This window comes from Typopeltis vanoorti, chromosome 8 (genome assembly GCF_054136105.1).
Source record: "Typopeltis vanoorti isolate ZY-2024b chromosome 8, IOZ_Tvanoo_1.0, whole genome shotgun sequence".
NCBI lineage: Eukaryota > Metazoa > Arthropoda > Arachnida > Uropygi > Thelyphonidae > Typopeltis > Typopeltis vanoorti.
Window position 1 is genome coordinate 114,803,110 of NC_143556.1, and position 16,977 is coordinate 114,820,086.

At 35.1% G+C, this 16,977-nt stretch overlaps 1 protein-coding gene across 2 annotated transcripts in view; it reads right to left on the reverse strand.

Annotated features, from left to right (window-relative positions):
• Positions 1-16,977, reverse strand: part of LOC150104295 (protein bicaudal C homolog 1-A-like) — a 321,235-nt gene that overhangs the window by 210,962 nt on the left and 93,296 nt on the right. For both annotated transcript variants that reach the window (XM_090396901.1, XM_090396900.1), the window contains exon 4: positions 3,946-4,025. In XM_090396901.1, the coding sequence (XP_090253027.1) occupies positions 3,946-4,025 (80 nt within the window). The remainder of the gene's footprint in view (positions 1-3,945; positions 4,026-16,977) is intronic.

Genomic DNA, 16,977 nt, shown 5'->3' on the forward strand with positions numbered 1-16,977 from the left:
GTTTGTTGCATTGTTGGGAAAGTGTGTGCTTGCAGCATCACGTGAACGCCAGTACATGATTACAGTTGAATGACTATCTGGGAGGTTGTAGCTCAAGTTATTATCTAGATGTTCAGGGTTGAGGATGATTTCCCTAGATTCTACGATTTTTCTCTCCAATTCATCATGGCAACGAAAGATGTTAGTAGATCTGTCCCAGCGAACTGTATGACTTGGGTTTTCATCATCAGGATCAGCTAAGAAAAGGATATGGCTTGATAAGGCACTTGTAAGAGCAATTTCCCTCATGTGTTCGTCCATACATAATTCAATAGATTTGTCTGTCTGGCCAAAATAAGGAATATCACAATCACACCATATTTTGTACACACCAGGATATTTAAGATGATGATGACATGGTTTTGGGTGGCTTATTAAGGAGCGGATTTTTGGAAGTGGAGTGAACAAAGTTCTGATATTGTACTTTTTTTAGAACCTTGGCTAATTTTTGTGAAACTGAACTTATGTAAGGAATAGATATATTGCCTTTAAATATATTTATTTCTTCTGTGTGATGACTAGGAGGATTAAGAAGGAATTTTTCAATAATTCTTTCAGAAGATCCATTGAAAGTAGTTTTGAGATAGTTTATTTCTTTTTGAAGTTCATTTGGGTCATCAAGAAGAGACCAAGCTCTGTGTCCCAAGGTAGAAATTATTACACGTTTTTGGGGAGGGAAGTGATGGGACTGACTATGAAGATATCTGTTGGTATGTGTAGGCTTTCTATACATCAAAATTTTAAGTTTACCAGAAGAGCGGGTTAGTTTTACATCTAGAAAAGGCAGGGAACTATCAGTTTCATGCTCTGCTGTGAACTTTATACTTGGATGTCCCACTATTGAGATGTTCCAGGAAATCCATTAGGGAATAATGTCCATGGCTCCAAATGAGGAAAATGTCATCCACATAACATTTCCAAACTTTAAGTGTTAAAGCAAAGGAAGAGATAGCCTTGGCTTCAAAATCCTCCAAGTAAATATTTGCAAGAACAGGGGATAAAGGATTACCCATCGCCAGACCATGATTTTGCTTGTATATAGTATCTTGGAATCTAAAGTAACCAGACTTGATGCAATGGGTAAGTAAGTCCAACATTTTTTTGGATAACTTGTCTTTGAGTAATGTTATGACTTCGTCTGTTGGGATATTAGTGAACAAGGAAATTATGTCGAAGCTAGCCATGATTTCATCTTCATTAACTGTCATACATTAAGGATGTATGAAACAAAGTCCGCTGTGTTATTGATAAAGGATGAAGACTTGCCTGAAAAACATTTTAGGTATTTTGCAAGATGTTTATAAAGTTTGTACATTGGAGAATCAATACCTTCCACAATGGGATGCTTTCCTTATGGATTTTTGGAACTCCATATATGCGTGGAATAAGAGGATGGAGAGAGCGTAGAGACAGGCGAACGTTTCGAGACAGTTCAATGGTAGGTTTTAATAAGTTGTTGGTACGATTTTGAAGTTCTCAAATTGGATCTCTCTCTCAAGTAGTAATGAGTATATATCACTTTATATATATAAGGCTGGCCTGGTTGGGCAAGTGGCTAGCATATCTGCTCTCCAGCCAAAAAGCTGCGAGTTTGAATCCCGCCATGGGCATGGATGTTTGTGATTATCGGTGAAAATGCTAGTGGTGGTGGTCAGCAGTTGATGGTGTTGGTGTAGTTGTGGTTCGTGTAGTTGGTGGATTGAGTGGTGGAGACAGGGAGTTGTAGAGTAAGCCCTCCCTCGATGAGCCCTTGGACTCCCTGAAGGTGTCATATAATAATAATAATAATAATAATAATAATAATATATTAAAAAAAAAAAACAGGAGGACCAAGACTAAGGTGGATTTGATAGTAAGAAGCACCTTAGAAAACTGAATACAAGATCTGACAATATTAAAGTTCTGACAGAAAATAGACTAATTTGAAAAAAAACTGTCAATAGGAAGTTAGTAAAGAAGTAAGCTTTTCATGTAGTACTGTTATAATATCCAGCACACACCCTAAGATTACATACTAGGTATTTGATGAAGTTGATTCAAAAGTGTATATAAAGATATATTATTACGTAACACCTCCAGGGAGTCCAATGACTCATCGAGGGAGGGCACTCTACAACTCTGTCTCCACTGCTCAATCCACCAACTACCATCGTCTACTACACCAGCGCCATCTACCGCACATCATCATCATTAATATTTTCACAGACAATCACAAACATTCATGCCCACAGCAGGATTCAAACCCGCAGCCTTTTGGCTGAAGAGCAGATATGCTGACCACTTGGCCAACCAGGCTGGCATATATTAAAAGAATTCCCAATAAATAAGATTGACAACAACTGATGGAGATGGTCTAGCTGTGCTGTATGCTGTGTTACATGAGAATCTCACATGATATGGCACTAAGAACTTTAATAAGATTTTTCTTTGAACGTGCAAAGAAATGCAGAAATAAATTTCTTATGCACAAAACAATAGTCAAAACCAGTATAACTGTGGTTCTTACTTCTCACTTCTTGTTGTTGTTTCTTACTTCCTCCACTCTGCAACTTTTATTTTTCATTTCCAAACTCACATTGAAGGGAAAGGAAGATTTGATCACACTTGCTGAGTTCAAAACAAAGAACTTCAGTAAATTTTCAGTGGTGCAAGGTTATGAAGAGGAGAACATGAAATAGCAAAAAATCCTGTCCCATCTTTCTTTTTCGTGTTAGGCTCAATGCGATGTTATGGCCGAGTAACTTAGATTCTTTGAAAGATAATTACTGCTTATGGTAGGGTAGATAATCCTATATGCATTGTCTGCTATATATCCAGGACTTGGAAAATTTTGTGCTGGCTTATTAGTCAGGTAAACATCTCACTTATCAGGTGTTAGTGCAGTCACCTAATATAGTCACATATTTATTCTCAGATCTGGTAAATTTATAAGCTTTTGTTAATACTATGTCATTTTAGTCCTGTATAACTACCAGTGTTGAAGCAAATATGTTAACTACATACATATTAGTGTGTTTATCAGTCTGTGAAAAAAAATTTATGCATTTTATAACTGATAATAAAATAAAATAAATGGTCTTGTATTAATAATACCATTTTCAACTATGCTTTTGCTTCAAACATTTACGTCTTGAATTACTTTTACAGATAAAAACAAAAAACAATTTTTCTTCTCTGTTATTTGTATGCAAACGTTGAAAACAATCAGCATCAAAAAATCTTTTAATAAATTAGAACCCTTAGGTCTACACATAACAACATCAGTCCATTTCTGGTTCTGAAAATTACTATTATTACGTCAAACCTCCAAAATGTCCAAAATTAAAGTTTCAGGGAGAAAAAACTCAACTATCTCCATATGAGGTTGCTAACACACCTTCAATTGAAAAAGCCCACAAAGATTCTTCTTGTCACAAAGAGAATCAAATTCAGGTCCTTTCAATTAAAGAGCACAATATCAGATGGATAGGCCAGTGATGTCATAAGGTATGGTGACAAATGTTCTTCCTATTGACAAGACTGACTTTCTTGAAAAATCAAAAAAGCCAATCTCGTTATCACTTTTAAGTTTTTACACTACAAACTGTCTGTTACTACATTTAAATGAATTATAATCTACACTGTACTTTATTCTTCATTAAGATTTGAGGTTGCTGAGAATTCTGTAAAAAGTAATTTCGAGTTGTAACTATCGCGCCCAATGTTACATTTACATTAAATAAATCTAAAAGATTAAAACGTGTATAATTTAGAGAATAAAAAAAAATTATCCCTTCATTGCTGATTAGTATATCACAAAGGGAGATGTATTCTTTTTGGCCTAAAATAATAAAAACTAATTTCGGCATTTTCTTGCCTTGTCTATAGCAAATCTATTTAAAATGTTTATATAAAACTTAACCTTACCTTTGTATCAAGAACTTCAGTGATCATTTCTTTTGCTTTCCAAACAGCTTCATTTTTTCCACAGATTTTTATATGTGGGTCTGTTGACATAAAAGAAAAAATGGTTCTAAATCAGAACTGAATTTTATGAAATAACTGAAATTTTATTGAGTTACTTTTATACAGCATCTAGTGCAGAAAAATGAATAAATAAATAACAGTGAAAAGCTGATGTTGCACAAGTTTTGAAAATGACATACCAATTTTTATACAGCTGTTGAAGGGAGGAAAAAAGAAAGCAATACCCATGAAAAAGCTAGCATAATGATTACTATTAAAATTGTGTTTCTCACGTGAGCCTAAAAGCAAAGAATTTTACAGAATACTTTTTGATTAGAAGTACATGTTTAAAATCATGATACATATATTACCATAAAAGGAGACATAAAATTGGGTTAATAATTCATCATTGTCCACGCGGTTAGCTGAGTGGCTATGCGCTTCACAACCACATGCCCGGGAAAGGAGCATCCTGGGTTTGATTCCAGTCACTAACATGAGGAGCTTAAGGATCTTTCTCAGACATAGCCAAGTTAGCTGGTCTTGGGCGTGGATTGCAGGGATTTTCTCCCGCAAGCAGGCAAACTGGCCCAGTGAACACACGCATCTACAGACATAGGACACACTGGGAGGCATAGGGCTAGCCACCTTATCCTCAGGACGGGGACAGCTTAGAAAGGCTATGGATAGCCAGCGTAACAGGCCACTAGGCCTAATACATGAAGGGAAGAAGAAGAAATTAACCATTAAAATTATAAATATTTTACAAAACAGTTTGTATTGCATCATTAGTATAAAAATATGAACCAATAGTTCAATTGCCACACAATGCAAAACTTTAAGACATTTTCCTATGGCATTTCTGAAAAACAATAACTCAGAAGGATTTATTTAAAAAAATATGCAGTTCTTTATGTACCATCCCATAAGCTTGTAATTCACTAATCAGGAAACAAAGTGATAAGCATCACAACAGAAAAGGGAATCTAGAATTACTTGATATATATAATGCATTATCAGGGGTCTAGAAAAATAACTGGTATGAGACCTAACACAGAGAGTTAGAAGTGTGGTTATTATTATTATTCCTGACACCTCCAAGGAGTCCGAAGACTCATCGCGGGAGGATACCTACAACTGTCTCAACCACTACACCGAACCTCTACTACGAATCACCGCCATCTACCGCCCACCTCCACCACTACCACAACTAGTATTTTTTGTCTGTAGGGAAACCACATTATAAACAGAGGAATGGTGTGAGTGTAAGAGTGACAATGTTATATAACTGTGTTAATGATAGGAATGTACTTTGTCATGGAAATGTTGATGAGGAGAGAACGATTTTGGGTTTGTGTTCGTCAGGTTTGGACCCCCTCATGTGTGTGCAAAGAAGTCTACAAGTGTAAGGCATTAAAGAATAATAGATCTGCAAGTTGTCCAACTGTGTCAGGCAGACTGCAGACAAGACAGTACAAAAGAACAAACAGGTAGAATATTATGTCTGTACACGAATGCTAGGAGTAACAGAAACAAAGGGATAGAGTTTGTTGCCTTACTCAATATGTTGCAACCTCAGATTGTAGGTATTAATGAGACCTGACTATCAAAATCAACTACTAACTAGTATCAAGTGTACAGTATTTTTAGGAAGGATAGAGAGGAGGGCATCCCACTAATGATATCGGATGATTTGAATCCAGTTAGAGTTGAGACCTATGATTGTAGTAATACTAATAACAATATTTCAAGTAGCAGTGAATTTGAAGACATCTGGTGCGAGGTGGAATCTAACAAAATTAATTACATAGTGGGGTGTTGTTACAGACCTGGTAGATAGGTTGCTAGTGATGAAGAAATGCATCACCAAATAGAAAAGATGAGCGTGAAAAGAGTAATCATAATGGGAGACTTTAATTATCCAAATATTGATCTGGTAGCAGTAGAATCACATGAGAAGAATGAAAATGCATTTATTGATTGAGCTGTTGTGGGACAACTTCCTCAAGCAGCATGTGACAGAAGGAACTTGAGGGCAAAGAGTGTTAGATTTGATTATAGTGTCAGAGGGCATTTCAGTTAAAGATGTAACTATTCTGTCTCCGGTTGGTGACAGTGTCATGCGGTACTCACTTGGGAAGTGACTAAGTTTATGAATGTTCCATTCAGAAAAGGTTACATGCTGAACTACAAAGCAGGAAATTATGACTAACTGAGGAGCACATTCTGAGTTCAGTGGAATGGGATCAGAAAGAATTAGCAAAACAAGTGTTCTCTGCCAGGTTGGCAGAAAAAAGACCCAGAGAAAGACAAAGACATAGGTGGACTGATATGGTAAAAAGTGCCTTAGAAGACAGAAATATAAGATCTGATAATGTTCGAGTCTTGACAGGAAACAGACTGATTTGGAGGAACATTGTAATAGGAAGTTAGTAATAAAATTTTTCATGTAGTACTATCATATCTTGTACACCCCTTGAGGGTACACGGCAAGAATTTGATGATGATGACTTACTTCAATATCAAATTCTGATATATCAGACATAGCAGTAATGCTGATGTTTGAATAACTACTGAATAAGCAGTTATTACTCAAATACTTTCTTAATACACATGTGAACCAAATTAGCTCTAAGTTTTATATTTCATTTTAGAAATAACTATACTCTTTTTCAGGTTATCTTGGAAGTAAAGAAATATACTACAGGTCATACTGCTTCTGAAGGTAGCGAGATATTAGTTTGCTGTTACTATGGCAACAGTGAAGTGTGTAGTGTTTGTAACTAAGCATGTGGGTAGAAAATCCCTTAAAAGCCGTCACTGCCTGAATCACACCATTCTATGTATAACATTACATTATGATTGCTAATATGAAATTGCACAGCAAAGATGACTCTATGCAACTCTGTGTGCCTTTGGATTTTCTGGAATTAACTGATAGGCTGTAACAAAGTAGATGTCAGTCATATGTGACAGAAGGAACTCGAGGGCAAAGAGTGTTAGATTTAATTATAGTGTCAGAGGGCATTTCACTTAAAGTAGTAACTATTTTGCTTCCAGTTGGTGATAGTGATTATGCGGTACTCACTTGGCATGTGACTAGTTTATGAATGTTCCATTCAGAAAAGGGTTACATGCTGAACTCCAAAAGCAGGAAATTATGACCAACTGAGGAGTATACTGAGTTCAATGGAATGGGATCAGTTGCTGGATGGAAAGAATATCGACAGTGCATGGGAAGCATTTAAACAACACTTGAATGATGTGATATCAGAATGTGTCCTGAGAGTTTGAAGAATAAATAGAGTAGGAGTCAAATGGATGTGTAATCTTATTAAGCAAGAGATTTATAAGAAAAGGACGATGTGGAAGGAAAACCGTGTGCATGAATTTTATAAGCAGCAGGCTAGAATAGTCACAACTGTTGTACGGAAAGCAAAGTCTAAGTGTGAAAAGGAACTGGCTCTGCATGCTAAAGACAACTCACAATTCTATCAATATACTGCAAGTAAAAGAAAGAATGAACATGAAAAATAAAACTCTAAATCCTGATGGCGTGAGAGTTACAGATGCAGAAAGGGTTCTTCAGTTAATGAGTGCCTATTTTGTTCAAAGCTATCAACCTAGTGTATGCAACATTGAGCTCACTGTTACCTCTTCACTAGATGAAGAAACGCAGGTTATGAGGACGAGGTATTAAAGCTGTTGCACAAATTTAATAAGAATTCAGCAATAAGGACTGATGGAATATCAGCAAGTGTGCTAAAAGAGTGTTCAGATGAACTGGCCATTCTTTTGACCAGGCTATTTAATATGAGTCTAAGAACAGGGAAGATTCCACAGGAATGGAAGCAATGCCATTGCACAAGGGTGGTGCAAAGACCAATGAATCTAACTATTAACCCCTTAGTATCTCAGGAGTGGTGGTGAAGATTTTGGAAAAATTGGTTAGGACTCGCATTCAGAAATGGGTCGAAGTGAATCTACTTTGCAATGATTGACATGGGTTTACTAAGGGAAGGTCATGTTTTAGCAACTTGCTCGCATTTTATAACAGTGTTACCATTGAACTACACAAGAGGAAATGGATAGACCATGATACTTTTGGATTTTGCTAAGGCTTTTGACAGAATACAGCATGATAGACTGTTGCATAATTTGGAGAAAATGGGTTTGTGTTATACAATATTAGCATGGATAAGAGGTTGACTGACTGACTGATATCAAAAAGTTGTATATGGGGATTTGAATCTGCAAGATTTAAGGTAACAAGTGGTGTACCACAAGGATCAGTGCTTGGTCCACTGTTATTCAATCTGTACATTTAATGATATTGGGAAGGATTTGCAAGCGACATGCAGCTATTTGCTGATGATACAAAGATAGGCAGGATAATCAGGAATGCTGCTGATATGCAGTACTTGCAGGATGATTTGAATAGGCTGGAATTGTGGGCATAGAAAAATGGTTGTCAGTTCAATGTCAGTAAATGTAAAGTCATTCACTTTGGTGTGATTAGATATCCAGTGTCATATCATATTGGTGGAATCAGACTAGAAGAAACTGATGAGATTAGGGATCTTCTCAATCTTTCTTCATACTGAGTATGAAGACAGATTGAGAATTTGTAGACTGCAGATACTAGCAGACAGGAGAAAGAGGGGAGATATGATTGAGACTTACAAACTTTTGAAAGGGTCATACAGGATTTCAATTGATGAAATTTTTCAATTTATGGAGGATGGAGAAAGGACAAGAGGGCATTCTTGGAATCTGAGATTGAAGGCTGCTAAGAAAGGGAGTGAGGACTAAACTTTTCTGTCATAGGGTGATGAGTGATTGGAATGGATTGCCACTGGATGTTGTGAGTGCAAGCAGTGTGAATGAATTCAAGAATAAGCATGATAGCTGGCATGTGTAGTAGTATGTGGCCTACCTCGATGAGTCTCTGACTCCCTGGAGGTCTCTCTTAATAATAATAATAAATTTTATCCTTAGATGGATAAATCAGCTGTAGAAAAACTAAGGCTCTTCAAACGTATTGGCCAGATAGCAAAAATATCTTCTTTATCCAAAGAAATAGAATGGAATTAAAAAGAATAACTCTTCTTTTAGATGTTGAAAATAATACTATGCCAATGCAACAGACAAAACAAGAATATAACTTCTTGTGAAGTATAATATATTTTGTAGAAAAACTTTCTAAAATTGTCTCAGATTCCTCAGTATTCAATAACATGATTCTACAATGATTTACTCTTGATATCTTCCTACATCCAGCTTTCGGTGAAGAGACCTCAATAACGGTCTCTTCACCGAAATGAGAGGCAAATGGAAAAGTGGCCCAAAATTGAGCCACTTTCCATTTCTACTAAATCCATAGTACTGTTGTGTACTGTCCCATTTTTTTGAGACAGTACACAACAGTACTGCACATCAGAACCTTTATTCATAGTGACACACGATGTACAAATGTGGTATTGTTTTAATTTATAACTTTTTCTCTTGGAAAGAATATGTACCAGCACTTACTGGTTTTACAAAGTGCTGGCTGTGCACAATATTATAGATGTTACAGAAGCCAAAGAAAACAATTATATAGTTAACCTGTGTAATTTTTGGGGTTTAGTTGATACAAAGAAGTTAAGAGGATTTTTTTTTTTCAACTATCAAAGGAGAAGAATGAAGATTAGAGCTTTCTGAATTAAAATTGTGCTATTTAAGTAAATTAAAGGGATGCTGCAGTTTCTACATACTAATGGCAAACGCATTAGGAACAAGGGGAGGGGGGGAGAGTTTTAGGCATTGGTTAGTGCAACCTTGACAAAAGTTATAGCATTAATGAGACTTGGCTAAAAGTAGAAAATGTAGATGAAAGTTTTTTCACTTGGCTATGTTAATAATTATATATATTTGGTTTAATCCTTTATCCAAGTGTAAGCAAACCAAGTTTGTACCTGAAGTATTTTCAGGACTGGGGTAACTCGTGGTAAAGGTGGAGTAAGTTCTGATCACTTGCCTTAGTATCTTCCATAATGCAAAGCACATCTCCTTGCTGACATGTATAATGCTATGCATTAAGGGAAGAACCACTACCCAGACCGGTTTCAACCTTTACTGAGGTCTCAGCAGTGGGAGCTAGACCCAAAGGTGGTGATACCAAGGTGGAAGTAAAGCAGAAGTCATATCACCATATACCAGTTGCCAAAAGCTGTCAACACCTTATTATTAAAATATTTTGGATTAGAGATAGTTGATGGAAGTTTTTTCATTTGGCTATGTTACCAATTATATATTTGGTTTAATCCTTTATCCATGTGTAAGCAAATCAAGTTTGCGCCTGAAGTATTTTCAGGACTGGGGCAACTCGTGGTAAAGGTAGAATAAGTTCTGATTCCTTTACTCAGTATCTCCCATAATGCAAAGCACATTTCTTTGTAGACATGGGAGATACTAAGGCAAGTGATCAGAATTTACTCCACCTTTACTAAGAGTTGTCCCAGTCCTGAAAATACTTCAGATGAAAACTTGGTTTGCTTACACTTGGATAAAGGATTAAACTAAATATATAATTAGTAGAAAATGTAGTTACAGGGATAGAATGTGAAGGATTTAGTATTTTCAGAAAAGATAAGAAAGGGAGGGAGGGGTACTGCCGATGGTAGCAGATGAATTACAGCCAAAAAGAATAGAGAATAGGCAGGAGAGCGGCCGTTCATTTGAAGCTGTATGGTGTGAGATCAAGGCCAATAAGACAAAATATATGGTTGGTTGCTATATAATCAGAATCCAATTAGCTTGGATTCTGATTATATAGAGATTTAAATAATTATTTGTTTCAGAATCCAACATGATCTTCCATCACAAAGGCTAGACTTGTAATTATTTAATGTAAATAACTTATTTTATAATTTAATATTCATATAACTACCTTAATTTTGTCTAATATTTAATTATTTAATCAAAGATATATGTATTAATAATGAAAAGACTGTACTAAATATTATTAAGCTATTTTATTTATTACTATATTAATATTATTAGAACTTGTATTTGATAATTTAACTGTGCATTAATTGAAATGTAAATATTCTCTATTTATTCCTATTCGTATAAGTTTAACGTTATGCAATAGTTCAATTTTATTATGTTTTGTTTTGTTGTCATGGAGACGTATGTAAGTGAGCGAGCACGAGCTTGGAACAGCACGTGAGGAGAATGTTGAAAATTACTGAAAAGAGTTTTAGTCAAAGAAATCACGAGAACAATTTAGGCAGGAAGAACGCATATATAAAGGAGGAACGCTAAAAATAAAGAGAGAGGAAACAGAGAGAGAGAGAGGATTGGCATTGGGTTGGAATCGGAGCATTGGGCATTCGGGAATCAGAGTGTAATAATAGCGAGTCGGCGAGTTACTCAAGCAGCTAATTTAAGTCTACTAGTCGAGAAGCAGTTAGCTAATAAGTTGTAGAATAACAATTATAGCTACGGAAAACAGCTGAGAGACTATTAAATAGACTAGCGATACTTGGGTTGAGATTTAATTTCAGCGCCGACCTTTCAAGGACATACGGAACCTTGAAGCAAAGCACGAAGTTACTAGAAAATAGTAGAGGCTGTAAAGTTGAAGTTTACTGTTAGCTGTGTTTAGAATTATAGTGCCTAAAGAATTATTTGAATGCAGGAGGAATGAACAACTGTGCATATAAAACCTCAAGTTAAGAATTATTGTGTGTTGCCTTAATTCATGAGTGATCAGTAGTACTTCATGCAAGAACGTTTGTTTATGTGTATAGTGACCGATGATTAATTCAGTTATTGCTTAGAAGATTTATTTAATGAGTGCCATATACTGTTTAAGTGTTTACAGTTATAAAAAGTGTTTGTGTGTAAGTTGATGAAGAAAAAAAAGATTATCGGTAAGATTATTCCAACCTTAATATTTCTATACAGAGAAGTGTGCGAGTTTCATCCTAGAATTTCCTTATACTAACAGTAACTATTGCGGAGAATTAGCTGAAGTGTAAAATTAAACGTGTTTGTTTGTGAAGAGATGTTACTGCAATTTTTATTGTATTTGGAACTTAAGGAACTGTGAGAAGACTGTATTATAGAGAACAGATTTACCATTGTTAAATTGTGAATGAAACTATGTTGTGTAATTTATTTTTTTTCATTCACATTTAACATTGCTTATTATGTATTAATCATAATTTGTATAAAGATTATTTATTGTTCCTTAATTAAGGATTACTATTTAAATATTTATTCTAAACTTAACCTACTATTAATTTGTTAAGCAATAATATGTGCAGAATTTATAATAACTAAAATATATATATGATGTAACGAAAAGTATTATTATAATTAATTCTATATGTAATGAAAAAGCTGAATAAGTAGCTCAAATATTCTGTTTATTCTTATTTGTGAAAATTTAATGTTATGTAATCACTTATGTAAGAGTAGAGCGTTGTATTACATTAGCGAAATATTTACGTTCATGCATTGTCATGGAGACGCATGAAATAAACAAGCACGAGTCGAAGAGTGCGTGACCTTGGAACCAAAAAGGAGAGGAAAGATATTATATAGAGAGAAGAGAGGAAGTTTTTGCAGAGCGGGAAGGAAGGTAGGATACAAGCAAAGGAAGTGGAAGAAAATTATAAGTTCTCTAGGGCAGAAATTCATGAGAATAATGTTTAGAAGTGAGCCAAAACATAGTGAATCATATACTTAGCTGCAAGTTAAGTCAGCTGTGTTGTAAAAGAAAATTAATGCCGTATCCGGATAAATAAAGAACTGGACATTCAATGGAAAATTCTGATTAGTTCCAGTTAGTCTAGGATTACGTCTTAATTCTATGTCGCCCTGAGAAGAATTACATTGAAATTAACTAGTTTGAGAAAAGTAAACAAGGAAAGATATCAGTGCCTTATTGATGTGTTTTTTTTTAGTGAAGCACAACTAACAGTAGTTCAGTTAAATCGTTGGAGAATTTTTATTAATGTGTTCCGCTAACATGAATAAGTTAATTCATAAGTGTGCTCACAATTAATTGATGTATTGAAGATTGTATCTGGTAAGAGTAGTCATACTTGTTTGTTTATTCTAATATTAACATATCTTCGAAGTTCAAGGTCCGAAATAAAATTGCTTGGAATATTGTCTACCTTGATTAGTGCTTCCTGTGAATTTAAACATTAAGTACAGCTGATAGATATGTGGAGTCTGATTAAATAAGAAGTTTCGTTTTATTAACTTGAGTTAAGAAAGCTTGTGATTTTGAAGCTGTAAATTGTATGTGAAAGTTTAGAACATTGAATTGGCATGAATGACTTAGCAAGATGTATTAAGTTGATTGTATTGTTTCATTTTAAAGCAGAATTCTTGTATTTGTTATATATATCATATATTAAATGTTTTACTTTGTTAATCTAAATATTGTGTTTGCCTGAATTCCCTTTTATTGCACCGTTCATAAATATTCGAATCTTGCAGGAACCCCAAGTGGAATAGTAAATAATTCAGCCTAAATAAATGAGGAGACTGCTAACTTAATTAAAAATTGATCCTACTATTTTGTATAGACTAATCTAAAAATAGGGTGGCGCAGTATAATTATAAATTTCTCTACTTTTGGATCGGTGATCAATTTGCAATTAGTTGTTATATTGATAAGAGTGACTTGGACCAAGATGGCGGATTTAGAACATAACATGAAAATAGAACGTCACGACACCATTGTCTGAGTTTGAATGATTGTACTTATCAGAAAAGCTAAATGCTTGTGATATCTTAATTACTGATTTGAAGTTAAGTGTAAAATTTGTGAGTTTAACATTAAATGTTTGTTTTTGTTAATCAAGTTGTATTTTGCCTGAATCTCTTTTACTGCACCATTCATAAAATATTCGAACCAAAGCGGGTAAATTAAGTAAGTTAAATATTCTCGGCCAGTATATATAATAACAACATATAAAGGAAGGGTAGTTGAGAGTTATCTTCAATTCTTGAACTAATTCAGATATAAAGTGGTGCAGTCTTTAAATATAAATTTTCTTTATATTTGAATTAGAAATCAACTTACAACTTATCAATTAGTTAAGAACATCGTAATAGTAATCATGTCGGATCCAAAGTATAGATTGAGAAGAAGTAGGATCCAACAGCTGCTATAGGCCAGGAGTTCCAGGGATGATCTGGACAACATGCATCAGCAAATTAGTACAATGAGTACAGGTCTGACTGTACAGGTTATGGGAACTGCAACTATGGAGACATAAATTCGAAGAAAGAGAAATCACATGGCAAAAAGGAAATGGAATTTATACAACTACTGATAGATAATTACTTGAGACAACATGTGATGGAGTGTACTCAGGATGCATGAGTTATCCATAACCAAGGTGGTCAACATAGCCTCCAATTGGGAAAAGTGACAATACGGTCTTATTTGGAAAATTGTAAAAAATTAGGAATATTCTGTCAAGAAGGGGTATATATTGAACTATGCAGGTGATATGACAAACTTAGGAAGAAGCTCATAGCTTGGTACCATGGCATAAAGTGCTGCATGGGAAGGATGTTAGCAGTGCATGGGAGATAGTTAGTGGCCATCTACAGGAAGCAATATTAAATTGTATACCTAAGGTCCAACTTAATCAAGTTGGAGTTAGATTAATGAGTAATATCATTAAGCATGAGCTGCAGAAAAAGAAAATGCTATAGAGCAGTGTTTCTCAACGTGGGGTATATGCCCCACAGGCATTTTTGAGTTTGAGTATATGCCCCAATTTGAATATTTTGGGGGGCAATTAGAAAATGGCCATGTACATATTTATATTATACTTTTTCAGAATTTGGCTGGCTATTATGCTAGGGGGGGGGCATCAAAATCTTTGAGATGTTGAGGTGGGGCATGATCCAAAAAAGGTTGAGAAACACTGCTGTAAAGGGTATATAAAGAGCAAGGTAACCAGCAAACACATGAACAGTACAAGGGTCAGGCAAGAAAGGTGTCGAGTATGGTATGAAAGGCAAAATCAGATTATGGGAGGAAACTAGCAGAGTAGGCCAAAGAAAATCCTCAAATCTTCTGCTATGTGGCAAGTAAGAGGAAGAACTATGGAAGAATAACCTTAATGAATGCTGATGGCAACAAGGTGACAGAAGCAGATAAAACAGTTGAGTTACTGAGTGATCACTTTGCAAGTATATATATCATCCAAATGACATTGATGCCATGATATATGTAACAGACTTGTAGGAACAGAGGTGGATGAATTGGGAGATTCTTAGGACACTGCAGAATGTCAACATAAATACAGCTGTGGGATTAGATGGAATATCAGCTTGAGTTTTGCAGGAATGTACAAGGAAACTCACAATGACTGATTAGATTCTTGTCAGGAACTCTGGTAGAGTTCCAAGAGAGTGAAAAGAGAGCAAAATAATTCTCTAACATAATGGAGGTTCTAAGACTGCAGTAGCAAATTATAGATCATCAGTATCTCAGAAGTAGTGGTAAAAGTACCAGAAAAATTGGTCAAAAAGAGAATTCAAAATGAGTGGATAATAATATGATACTCTATCGGCAGCATGACTTTGTGAAGGGTCAGTTATACTTTGGTAATTAAATGGTTATGTGAATAAGAGGATGGCTGATGGAAGATATCAAAAAGCAGTATGCGGAGGAGCAGAATCGAGAATCAAACTCACAAGGTTAAGTGCTAGGATCAATACTGTTTAATTTGTACATAAATGATATAGGAAATAACCTGAAAGGAAATATTTAGTTTTTGCTGATGATGCAAAATTAGGTATAGTAATATTAAATCAAGCCAATGTGGAGAGCTTGCAGAATGATTTAAATAGGCCTAGATATGGGCAAAAGATAATGGCTATCAGTTTAATATGGAGAAATGTGAAGTTATGCATTTTGGGATAAATAGAACACAAGCTGTGTACCACATTGGTAAAACTGTACTTCAGGAAATAGACAAATCTACAGATTTAGGAATGGTGATAGAATTATAGTTTAAAAGATATTTCTAAGGTGACTCATAACACTACTTGGCTAATGAAGAACAAACAAGTAGAGATAAAGAAGTTATTATTCCTCTTTAAAGTCCTAGATATGTTCACATCTGGTTTATGTTGCTCAGGTCTGGTCTCTTCAATTTCTTGGGGATGAGGTGGTGAAGAGAATTCAGAGGTGAGTGGAATGTGGGATGTTCCCTATGAGGATAGATGGAGAGTATGTGGGCTGCAGAAGCTTGGTAATAGACGAAAACAAGAAGGGATATGATAGAAACATTTAAGTTACTTAAAGAGTTTTTATAGGATTGATGCAGGGGGAAAATGTTTCACCACTTGGCTGGTAAGAGGTAATCCCTGGAAGTTGATAAAAGTGTGGGTTACTAGGGATGCGAGGAATAGATTTTTTGCTTGGAGAGTTGCAAATGAAAGGAATGGGTTGCCAGAATCAATTGTAAGCACTATGTCTATTAATGGATGCAAGGAGAAGTATGACAGGTTGTGTAGATAGTTTGGGTCTACTATGATGAATCTGGAGTGTCCAGAAGGTGCCCATACAATAATAATAATATTTATTTAAGCAATGCAGTCTTAAAAACTCAAAATATTACAGAACAATCACATATCTGCAGGTTTTCTTCAATCACACAAGAGCTGAGACTATTTCCGAATACTACAGCATTCTGGCACCAGTATTCATTCCATTAAGGACAGTAGAACCTGGTACAAGGAAATATTTAACGTCTTCCACCATCAGCGTATTATTGTTAGTACCACAGTTAGGTGCTAACGATGACACTCTGATTAATAACTTACTGAAGTTCTAAGGATACCCAAACATAAGAAATCTTGGTTGGAGAATTACATATGGTTTAGTAAATGCTCTCAAAATGGAGATACATTAATGCCAGAGATCCAATCTTTAACAACTTTTACAGACTGTAAACAATAACA